At 35.1% G+C, this 12,491-nt stretch overlaps 1 protein-coding gene across 9 annotated transcripts in view; it reads left to right on the forward strand.

Moving 5' to 3' along the window:
• Nucleotides 1–12,491, forward strand: part of UBA6 (ubiquitin like modifier activating enzyme 6) — a 75,829-nt gene that overhangs the window by 16,316 nt on the left and 47,022 nt on the right. For all 9 annotated transcript variants that reach the window (XM_078367136.1, XM_078367139.1, XM_008993249.5 and 6 more), the window contains 5 exons: nt 2,888–2,982; nt 3,518–3,546; nt 7,397–7,491; nt 7,974–8,085; nt 11,421–11,501. In XM_078367136.1, the coding sequence (XP_078223262.1) occupies nt 2,919–2,982; nt 3,518–3,546; nt 7,397–7,491; nt 7,974–8,085; nt 11,421–11,501 (381 nt within the window). In that variant the 5' untranslated portion in view covers nt 2,888–2,918. The remainder of the gene's footprint in view (nt 1–2,887; nt 2,983–3,517; nt 3,547–7,396; nt 7,492–7,973; nt 8,086–11,420; nt 11,502–12,491) is intronic.

Here is a 12,491-nt window from a genome sequence, read left to right on the forward strand (position 1 = left end):
TCATAGTATTTTTGTGAGGAATAAATGAGTTAATACAAGTAAAACAAAACAACATGTGGTGCATAGTTTAAAACTTAGTTATTACATGTCAGGCACAGTTCAGGTATTGAGATACCAGGACAATAGACAAATTTATGGTTGTAGTGGGAGATTTTTGAAATACTGCTTTTAGTAATCAAGAGAACAAGCAGACAGAAAATCAACAAGTATAGATTTCATCAGCAAAATTATAAAATTAACCTAATGCACATATAAAGAACCTCATATCTTTTTTTTTTTTTGAGATGAAGTGTTGCTCTGTCGTGCAATCTCTGCTCACTACAACCTCCGCCTCCCAGTTTCAAGCGATCTTCCTGCTTAGCTTTCTGAGTAGCTGGCACTACAGGCGCATGCCATCATGCCCAGCAAATTTTTGTTATTTTTAGTAGAGACAAAGTTTCACCCTGTTGGCCAGGACAATCTCGATCTCTTGACCTTGTGATCTGCCTGCCTCGGCCTCCCAGTGTGCTGGAATTATAGGCGTAAGCCATGCACTGGGCCAAACCTTGTATCTTTAACAGCTGTAGAGTCCACTTTCTTTCCAGGAACACACGCAACTGTTTGTAAAAATGTCAGAAGAAATTCCCAAATATTGAAGAGTTAAATCATACAGGTTGTGATACCTATTCACAATGCATGTAAGTGGGAAGTTAATACAAAAGATAACTTAAAAATTCCCCATAAAATTAGAAATTTCAAAATATACTTTGGATTAACACATAAAAAAGAATCATTATTAAAATTGGAAAATAATAAAGTGTTCTTATCAAAACTTGGAATACTCAACGTTAGTTTAGAAACTAAAATCTGAATATTAATGGGTTTTATTTCAGAAAACTAGAAAAAAAAGAAAATTAGATTTATTAGCATAGGAGATATTTCAAAAGCCAAATTCGCAAGTGCCAGCCAAGGGCTAGCACTTTAAGCATGCCCTTTTAAAGGCTAGGCTGTATGGCCAGGATATGAAATTGCAGAGACTTTGATACACTGCCGAAAGAAGGGTAAACTGGTGTATCCACTTGGGTTTGGGGCCGGGGACGGGTTGTTTTGTTTTGTTTGAAACAGGATTTCACTCCCATTGCCCAAGCTGGAGTGCAGTGGCATGATCTTGGCTCACTGCAACCGCCACCTCCCAGGCTCAAGTGATTCTTCTGCCTCAGCCATCTCAGTAGCTGGGACTTGCTGCAGGCACACACTACCGCACCCGGCTAATTTTTGTAATTTTTGTAGAGACAGGGTTTTGCTGTGTTGCCCAGGCTGGTCTTGAACTCCTGAGCTCAAGTGATCTGCCCACCTCAGCCTTCCAAAGTGCTGGGATTACAAGCGTGAGCCACCGCACCCGGCCTGGTACATCACTTTGGAAAAGCAGTATCTATGAAGTTGAAGATATACATATTCTTAAATCCTGCATTTTTTCTCTGGGGATATACATTAGAGCAGGAGTGTCCAAATTTTTTGCTTCCCTGGGCCACATTGGAAGAATAATGGTCTTGGACCGCACATAAAATCCATTAACAGTAATGATAGCTGCTGAACTAAAAAAAAAAATTGCAAAAAAATCTCATAATGTTTTACGAAAGTTTATGAATTTGTATTGGGCTGCATTCAGCCAGTGGACCATGGGTTGGACAAGCTTGTATTAAAGAAACAACTCTAACTGTGTATGAGGAGATGTTTATAAGAATGGTCAGAATACAATATAAATGAATATTAATGACCTGTCACAGACATCAATATAAGTCAATAATTTCATTCAAAAGAAACAAGATAGAAGACATTCAAAGTGATTCCATCTATATAAAGTCTAAAATCAGGCAAAACTTAAGTATATTATTTCTGTATACACATAAGGGTGGTGAGACTATATAAGACATTTTCATACTTACCATAGTAAATTTTTGATGTGGAAATGGATAGTTTTTACTTTCTAAAACGAAAGTTTTGAGTGCCCATTTAAAAAGAAAAGTTTACGTTTTATTGTATTTTGTATGAAACAGGGAAGGACATAAAGATAGGTTGTGTTTATAAAGTTTTGTCTCTCTAGATAAGAAACCTTTTTTCAGGCTTGTATGTTGAATATGAAAAGCTAACATAATGGAAATAAAGTATTTATTTTTAAAGCAAATGTGCATTAAACATGTGTGTTAATTCTGAAAGTAAATACTTACAACCCAAAGGGTTCTGAAATTATTTATTTGTATCGAACTAATCTTTAAAATGTTTCTCGTAAGAATTCATTGGAATTTATATTATCTTCAAAGATAGCATCAAATTTCTCATTGTTTTTTCGGGTAAATACATTTGACTTTATTAGTATATCTGACTTTTAAATTGCTAACATGTATTTTTTGAAATTCTCATCCTCATACTACCTTGTGGCTATTAGGATGCATAACTTAACAAGGTCCCTTAATATGACATCTGAACTCCAAAAAGGAACCAATTTTTCCCCCCCTCAGAAATTCTGTTTATAGTGAAAATTTTAAGGTGGAGATGGCAAACTCAAATGCCTATAGTGGCCACTGAGGTAATAAATGAGAGCAACAGGAAGGAATTGATTGCGACAAATCTGGAGCACATAATCCTCCTGCCTAAACAGGGCAACTCCTACTCAACTCCATCTGTCTATTGCCTTGAGGGAATATGGATTGTGGTGCCAAATTATCTGATTTTTCAAAATATGTCATATATTTGGCATTTAATTCAGAAATGTTTAAACACTGTGCAAATCATTCAGACAAGTCTGTGGGCAGGATTGAGTTCCTAGGCTTTTAGTTTGCAAACAACTTTAAGAGATATATAATTTTAATGAAATAATTTTTTGTTTTTTATTGTGTTTTCCACGTAGTCGACAGAGGTACGTTCTTGGAGACACAGCAATGCAGAAGATGGCCAAGTCCCATGTTTTCTTAAGTGGCATGGGTGGTCTTGGCTTGGAAATTGGTAAGCAGTATTTACATTCATAATTTTGTGTGATACTTTTGAGCGTTATAAGGGTAGTTTAAATAACTTCTTCCCCTCATATTTTCTATAAAGGAAACTAGATCCAGAATGTTGATCAGATTAAGTTTTTGATCTTTAGCAAGACTATTCCCTGATGTTGTTATGTTCTTATAAAGAACCAGTGATGACTCATTGCTTCTTTTTGTGATGTTAATAACCATTAACTATCATTCTCTATATCCATTAATTCATTATAAGTAGCACACATACATATACTGTATTCATAAAAACATGTCTGGAAGAATACATTGAAATTTTAGGAGTGATTATTACTGGGTGTTGTAATTATGTACAGTTTAATTTTTTCATTTTTAATCTGTATTTTGTAACTTTTTTAAGACAAGGAGCTTGTATAAAGTAGTAAAAAAAAAAAAAGTTAAAAAGTATCCAGTCAGATATATGACTAAGCTCTATGAAGACATATCGAGATTGTATTCTCAATATTGAGCTATTCCTTTTTCTTTTGCCTTTCTAGCAAAGAATCTTGTTCTTGCAGGGATTAAGGTAAGTAAATGTCCTCTGTAAGAAAAGTTGTTATGAGCCTTTTTTTGGCTCATTTGTCATGGTGATATTTACCACAACAATATTGTTTTAATTGTCTTTAATGCTCTACTTTTTTTTTAAATCACGGATATTTCACAAATACACAAAGTAGAAAGAATAGTTTAACAAAATCCTACATACCCATCAGACAGCTTCAGTTACCAACTCATGGGCACATTTGTTTCATATATCTCCTTCCCATTTCCTACTGCCCCCAACTGCCAAATTATTTTGATGTGAATTTCAGACATTGTATTGTATCATCCTTAAATATTTTAGTATTCTCTTTAAAAGATAAGAGTATCTTTTGAAGCAGCAATATAATTTTACACTTAAAAACAAATTCTTAATATCATTTTATTAGTTTACCTGTTGCTGTAAAACAGTTTACTCCAAAATTATTAGTTTAAACAACATTTGGGCCGGGTGCGGTGGCTCACACCTGTAATCCCAGCACTTTGGGAGGCTGAGGCGGGTGGATCACGAGGTCAAGAGATCGAGACCATCCTGGTCAACATGGTGAAACCCCATCTCTACTAAAAATACAAAAAATTAGCTGGGCACGGTGGCATGTGCTTGTAATCCCAGCTACTCAGGAGGCTGAGGCAGGAGAATTGCTTGAACCCAGGAGGCGGATGTTGTGGTGAGCCGAGATCGCGCCATTGCACCACTCCAGCCTGGGTAACAAGCGAAACTCCGTCTCAAAAAAAAAATGAAACATTTATTATCTCATAGTTTCTGTGAGTCATGATTCAGGCATGACTCTGGTTGGGATTTCTCTGGGAGTCTCTTACAAGGCTGCTGTCAAGGTATTAGCAGGGCCTTAAGTCATCTTGAGGCTAGACTGGGGAAGGATCTGCTTCCCAAGCTGGATCTTGTGGTTCTTGGTAGGATTTAGTTCTTCATGGATTATTGGACTGAGGACCTCAGTTCCTGCTGGTTCTTGACCAGAGGTCACCCTTAATTCCTTGCTTGTATGGCTTTCTCCATAGGGCAGTTCACAGTGTTGCAGTTTGCTTCATCAGAATAAACAAGAGAGAAGAATGTGTTAACAAGACAAGTCAGTCTTTTGTAACCTAATCTCAGAAGTAGGTCCGGGCCACACTCAAGGTGGGAGATCACACAAAGGCCTAAATACTGAATCAGGAAGCATTGTAACCATCTTAAAAGCTTGCCTACCACAGTCATCAGATATCTAGTTAGAGTTCAAATTTTCCCAGATGTCTTAAGAAATTTTATTAAAAGCTTGTGACGATCTAATCAGGATCCAAGTAAAATTCATATACTGAAAACTTGGTTTATTTTAATCTATAGATTTCCCTTCTCTAATTTGTTTTGTTGCAATTTATTTGTTATAGAAACCAGTCATTTGTCACTTGTACTTCTACCTGTGTATTTCCTGTAAACTGGTAGTTAGAGCCAGATAATCCAATTCTATTTAATTCTTTTTGGCAAGACTATTTCATAGCTGTTCTCCCATCAGGAGACAGTACTATTCTGTTGTCTCTCTTTTTGTGTTTATTATTAGCTGTTAATGATTATTGCCTAGATTCACTATTTCATTAGTGGCAGTCTGATATTTTATTCTTTTCTCATTTATTAGCTGGAATTATATTTTAGAAAAAAATTCCAGCCATCACTTACTTGGTATCACAAAAGTATGAATTGTACATATATAAAATTTAGGATAAATACTAAATTTTTTCCCGTTAAACTTAACCAGTTTTCAAAATCAGGGGCTTCCTGTCATCATTCCCTAGTATTGGTCAGTGAATTTATATGTATATATACATTATGATAAACTAGATTTAAATATAATTTGATGTGTTTTGATCTATTATAGTTATTTTCATTGATACTCAGATTGTTCCATCTTTGTGTATTGTGGTTCTCTTTATGTTTTTTGAGGCTTTTGGACACAGCCTCCAGTAGTCTTTCTCACTCTTTGTTTTCAAAGTCTTTTCAGTTGTCAGAGCTAGAATATTCATAATGAGTAAACACTGAAATTTCTAATTTTCAGGTTTAGGCTTATAAAGTATTACTAAAAGTTCAATTTTTCCTTTGGATTATAGGATATTTATTTCTGTGATTTTATATTTGTGTCTTTTATTATTAGGGTCTTGATTTCTAGTGATAAATTACATGCTTTATCCTATATATCATATATATCCTTTATCCTGTTACATTTTACCTGTATGTCATAGTTTTAGAATACTAATTCCAATATTGTTAATATATTATTTTTTTAAATTCACACTTTTTTGATCCTACCTGGGTTTGGCAGGCAAATTAACTGCTTTTAAAAGTCACTGTGTATAGTAGACTCAGTAAACAGTTTATGTATTCATTTTGCTTTGGATTTTTAGGGTTGCTTTTTAAAAAGTTTAGTTTATTAATGTGAGCCTGATATGATTCAAAGTCAGATTTATTAAAGTATTTTCAGGTAAGTCTAGGTTCTTGCTACCTTATTTTCTTCTTCACTTATTAGATTACTGTCTTACTATATTTGGTTTATACTTCATTTGTTTTTGTAGATAAGCAAATACATACATACATACATGCATATCTGTTTGTGTGTGAGTATATGTGTTTATCTCTTCCTGTTTCTCATATAAAGTGCTCTGCTTTTCTTTACCTTGCTGTCTCTTTACAGCATATCCTAGAGATTACTCCATATTTATAAATAAGTCTTTAATTCTCTTTTTAATAATTGCATGGTTATACATTGTGTGGATGTGTCATCTTATAGCCAGTTCCCCATTGGTAGACATTTTGATTGTTCCAGTCTTTTGCTCTTACAAATAGTGTGCTACATTTAATACTCTTGTATATATATCTTTTTGTATTTTTCCCAGTGTGTCTTTGGGATAGAATTCTAAAAGTGGGATTGCTGTGTCAAAGGACAAATGCATCTGCCTTTTTGCTAGAGATTGCCAAATTCTTTTACATTGAGGTTGAGCCACTTTACATTTTTATCAGTAATACATGAAAGTCACTGATTCACCTCACCTTCACCACTCTGTTGTCAGTCTTTGGATTTATGCCAATCTAACAAGTAAGAAAAGATGTTTTATTTCTGGGCAAGGTTGTACATCTTTACATATTTTCAAGGATCATGTACATTTCTTTTTCAGTATGTTCATTATTCTTGTTTCTCTTTCTATAAGGTTTGTGGCCTGTGATACAAGTATTTTTTTCTACTTCATTAATTATCTTTCTTAAAACATGGAATATTTTGAAGTGTTTGTTTATATGGGTTATCTGGATTTTTTTGTTGATTATTTAATTATTTTTGAGACGGAGTCTCCCTCTGTTGACAGGCTGGAGTGCAGTGGCATGATCTCGACTCACTGCAACCTCCACCTCCCAAGTTCAAGCAATTCTCCTGCCTCAGCCTCCTGAGGAGGTGGGACTACCACCACGCCCAGCTAATTTTTGCATTTTTAGTAGAGGCAGGGTTTCACCATGTTGGCCAGGATGGTCTCGATCTCTTGACCTCACAATCCACCCACCTCGGCCTCCCAAAGTGCTAGGATTACAGGTGTGAGCCACCGCACCCAGCCATTGATTTTTATAACATGATACTTTTATTAATTTAAATTATCTTCAAGTTTAAAGAAATGTTTCCATCAATTTATTGGGGTCTCCAGATGTATATTGATCTAATTTTATATTCTTTCTAATTCTTAAGCCTTTGCTTACTTTTCATTATCTAGTTACACAAAAGAATACTTCTATTGCATTGTCAGTAGTAATAGAGAGAGTATCCTTGAACTCTTGACTTCAACTGATACTTTTTTCTTTTTTGAAGGCAGTTACAATTCATGATACAGAAAAATGCCAAGCATGGGATCTAGGAACCAACTTCTTTCTCAGTGAAGATGATGTTGTTAATAAAAGAAACAGGTAAAGATATTTTCATGTATTATCCTGAGGTTTTTTTTTTTTACTCTCATTTACTTAGAATATTTCCTTTATCTACAATACCAATCAGTTATAGTCGTTTAATTGATCACCATAAATCCATACTACTGTGGCTAAATAAATATTGGTATGTACTTACTTAATTATTTGTATTTGTCAAATATTTTACATAGAAATTTATTTCTTTGAATTTATTAAAGAAGGACTTTAATATTGCTAAATTATTAAGAAAGTTAAGGAACCTGGAGCTTGGAACTATTAGGGTACACTTTGTGTGGTACAGACTATATAGTAATCTGTAAAGACAAGTAAGTCTTGGTTTCTTGCTTCTACAAGGTAAGTTTCCACTGAAATTTTGTAACATGTCAGGTTCCTCTGATGTCATTACAGTGTCCAAATTTAAGAGATTTGAATATGTTGAATGAAACAACAGTAAAGGTTTATTTACTTATTTATTTTTTTAGGGCTGAAGCTGTACTTAAACATATTGCAGAACTGAATCCATATGTTCATGTCACGTCATCTTCTGTTCCTTTCAATGAGACTACAGATCTCTCCTTTTTAGATAAATACCAGGTTAGTACTCCATTTTGTATTAAATGTTACTGAGAGATTCCAAGGCAAAATTGTTAAGTGTTAATATGCTTAACTAGTTTAACCTACTGTATTGAGAAACAGAACAAAAACATTTCAAGGTAGAAGAGATACTAGAATAAAACTTCAAATTCTCCGTTTTAAGGAAGGGACCTAAGAACTACTGCCAAGTAGTTATATCATTTGGCTCTTTTCTCAGTAATATGCATTAAAAACTACTCAAAATTCTGATTTATAGCTCCTGCATGTCAGTTGGGGTTTCTAGGCTGAATTAAACTTCAGAGTTTGGGTTCTGCTCTGTGTGTCTCTCTTCTGGGACCAGGAGGCTACCTACGTCATATTCTCATGGTAGTAACGGAAACAGAAGGTCAAGTCCAGCCACACGTGCACATTTCAAGCCTCTGTTTTTGTTATGTCTGTTAACATCCTGCTGGCCAAAGCAAGTCACATTATCCAGCCTAAAGTCAAGAAGCAAAAAAGTACTCTTCCTAAAGCCATGGGGAAGCAGTATAATTACAGAGGAGTAAAAATACATGGATCAATAGTTCAATCTATTATAGGTAACAATTCCTTATATAACAAAAAAATCTATTAACAATTCCTTAAATAACAACAAAAAAATTCCCAGGACCTTGGATATTATAAAAGTGACTAGGTTGACCCTATTATTTTTTTTTCTGTGAGTAAATTATGCTGTTACCCATTTAGAATTGAGTTTAAACTTCTATTCTGAAATAGATAACTTAAAATTCATCCTGGTATAAAACACCTAGCATTTCTAAACGCACTTCCTTTTAAATGATTATCCGAGCTCAAAATAATGTAAGGAAAATGCTCAGGGGACACAAATGAACAGTTAGCTAAAAGACAAATGAACTGTTACTCTCAGTGACAGGAGTTGCCTGTCACAGTAAGCAAAATTCTTGGGAATTAATGTTCACACAGAAACAGAAGATTCAGAACTACATGAATTAGAGAAATGGAATTGAGACCTCCCCTTCTTCATAAAGCTGGAGCATCAAAGAGCTATACCCTCAGTGAAAGGGTAGACAAGAACAATCTTTTCTGATCAGAACAAGAAGCTTGTCTGTTTTCTCTTGAGTTCTGGATGAAAAGTAAAGGTTTTCCTAGGGAATTCATAACCATAGGCCTACTGTCACATAGGTTTAGAGATTAAACTTTATAATCTTTTGTGATCTGGAAATTCCTGAACTGAGAGCTTAATGTAAAAAGTAGTACTATAATGGCCATACCCTAGAGTGCCAGACAAAAACAAAACTGAACAAATCTAGAGAAATATACCCTCAACTAAGTTACAGTGTATTCTAATATATAAAGTCCCTTTGAGTTAAAACTACAAAATAACAAGATGGGAAAAAGCAGTTCAGTATGACCAAGAGTTAGTGAATATAACAAGCTATTAAACCTCCAAGAATTTTTTTTGAATTTTTTTTTGAGATGGAGTCTTATGTCTCCCAGGCTGGAGTGCAGTAGGCGCAGTCTGGGCTTACTGGAAACTCTGCCTCCTGGGTTCAAGCAATTCTCCTACTTCAGTCTCCCTAGTAGCTGGGATCACAGGCATGTACCACCATGCCCAGCTAATTTTTGTATTTTTAGTAGAGGTGGGGTTTCACCATGTTGGCCAGACTGGGGATTACAGGTGTGAGCCACCACGCCTGGCCTACCTCCAAGAATTTAAAAGAATAGAATTATTTAAGAAAGTTTATAAAATACAGATATTCAAAACTAAATCTCAAAAGAAGGGATTAAATATATAATATACAAATAAGACTCTGTTGAAAAAGACCAGGCAGATGTGATAAAGAACGAAGTATAACTTATGAAAATGAACATAAAGTGCTAAAAATTAAAATTCAGTGGATAGTCAATAGATATAGTTGGAATAAGCATTAGTGAATTGAAAGATAGACCTGAGGAATTATGAAAACTATACCACATAGAAATAAGAGAAAATATCCCAGTACTTTGGAGGCCAAGGCAGGTAGAAAACCTGAGGTCAGGAGTTTGAGGCCAGCCTGGCCAGCATGGTGAAACCCAATGGGAGTGGTGGCCCGCACCTGTAATACCAGTTACTCCGGAGTCTGAGGCAGGAGAATCACTTGAACCTGGGAGGCAGAGGTTGTAATGAGCCCAGATCACACCACTGTACTCCAGCGTGGGAAACAGAGCAAGACAAGACTGTCTCAAAAAGAGAAACCCAAAAATAAGAAATAAGAAAAAATATGGACAAGTTAAAATAAATGAGAGCTTGAATGAAAAGTCCAATTTATGAGATTGGATTTCTAGTTAGAAAGCAGTAGAAAAGGGCAATATTCAAATAAATTATGGTGGAATATTTTCTAACATTGATAAAACATAAATCAGATTCAATATGTGTTGGGTCTAGTGTTTGATTTTTTTATTATTTGCAAACTAATTAGTCTGTTACTGTTTCACAGATGCAGGAAATATGAAATTCCTGGATCAGAGACCCAGAAGTTTATTACTCAGTGCATAATAAAGAATAGCATTATATTGCATTTTCTTCCTCGCCCCTCTGCCTCTCAAGTGCCTCTAGCACAAGGCAGAGGGGTCAGGGAATACCTGCATATTTAGTAGGTTGCTTCAGAGAAAACTACTGAGCTTGGGAAACTGGCTGTTTTAAAGCAAGCTAAGAATTCTCTTTGTCCCTGAGGAAGACCTTACCTCATCCCTCAAGTTTTTACACAGCAAATAGAATTCTGAGAAATAGCCCCAAGTAAAGAGTGGTAAGGCCTTGCATTCATGGCATACCTTGTGAGACATGCATAGACTGAGAGACCCATGGAGGAATGTCTCCCTACAGGAAGCAAACCATATTGCAAGCTAGATTTAAAAAACTAAATCCATAGATAGACATGTTATAGTAGCCAACTAATGTGTCTCTTAAAAATGTTGTCAGGCTTTTGAGCTAGCATGAAAGTAATACTCTGGTAGCTAGGTAAGTATTTGTGTGGCAGTAACAGATGAAACAAATCTAATTACTCAGAGTCCATAAATACCACATAAGATGTTAAGGTTTGTTTCTAACTGGAAAGCCTGTGATGGTTATCAGGTTTCATGTGTGCATGTTTTCCACTGTATATGTTATTTTTACTTTTGTTTTCTGTACTTCTGTGAAGGTATAAACCTTGGAATAGAATTCCATTGGATTAGAACATTCAAAGGAGAATAATGATGTGTCTTTAGCACAATGCAAACTGACATGCTTCTGATCATTGTATATTACCAAAATAATCATGTATTTTCTAGTTTTTAATTTGTTGTTTTCTCAACAGTGTGTAGTATTGACTGAGATGAAACTTCCGTTGCAGAAGATGATCAATGACTTTTGCCGTTCTCAATGCCCTGCAATTAAGGTAATTGTATTATTTAGTAATGACATGTTGTTAACCAAAGGAAGAACACTTTCACTACTAGAATTTTTAATGTATTAATGGGTTATCTAAGAAATTTTTTACATAGGATAATAACAATAAGATTTTTTTCATTAATTTTGGAATATTCATTTCCTGTTTTTAAAATTAGGATTTAAGTTTGGTTTATAGACACATTGCCATAACTAAGGAATAATTAAGATCAGGAGTAGAACAGATGATAAACATTGAAATCATCATCTAATTTTTTTTTTGATACAGAGTCTCACTCTGTTGCCCAGGCTGGAGTGCAGTGACATGATCTCGGCTCACCACAACCTCTGCCTCATGGGTTCAAGCTATTCTCCTGTCTCAGCCTCCTGAGTAGCTGGAATTACAGGTGCCCACCACCACGCCTGGCTAATTTTTTATATTTTTAGTAGAGGCAGGGTTTCACCATGTTGGCCAGGATGGTCTTGATCTCTTGACCTCGTGATCTGCCTGCCTTGGCCTCCCAAAGTGCTGAGATTAAAGGCGTGAGCCATGGTGCCCAGCCTCTAATTTTAAATGCTATTATGATGGTGATTTTCTAGAAGTTCAGTGGTTCATTTGATGAGTATTCTTTAAATATGTACTGGAGATAGTTTTAGCCACTAGAAATACATTAGTGAATAGAGACAAATGTTTTCTTACTCATGAAAATTACCTTCTGCTAGGGAAGATGTACAGTAAACAAGAAAACAAATACATAATGTGTTTTTAAATAGTTTCAAGTCCTATGATGAAAAAAATCTGAGTAAAGAAAAATAGAGAATGATAGCTGCATGATGTAAGGAGAGGGGCCAGTTTTGGTTCTCTTAGATTACAAGGTCAGAGAAGTCTTCTAAGACAACATTTGAAAAGAGCCCTGAATGTGAAGTAGAACAGGCTATTAAAGATCAGGGGGAAAGCATTCAAAGCAGGGGAATCAGCAAGTGTAAACATTTGCAAGTG

This window comes from Callithrix jacchus, chromosome 3, assembly GCF_049354715.1.
Source record: "Callithrix jacchus isolate 240 chromosome 3, calJac240_pri, whole genome shotgun sequence".
Taxonomy (NCBI): Eukaryota; Metazoa; Chordata; class Mammalia; order Primates; family Cebidae; genus Callithrix; species Callithrix jacchus.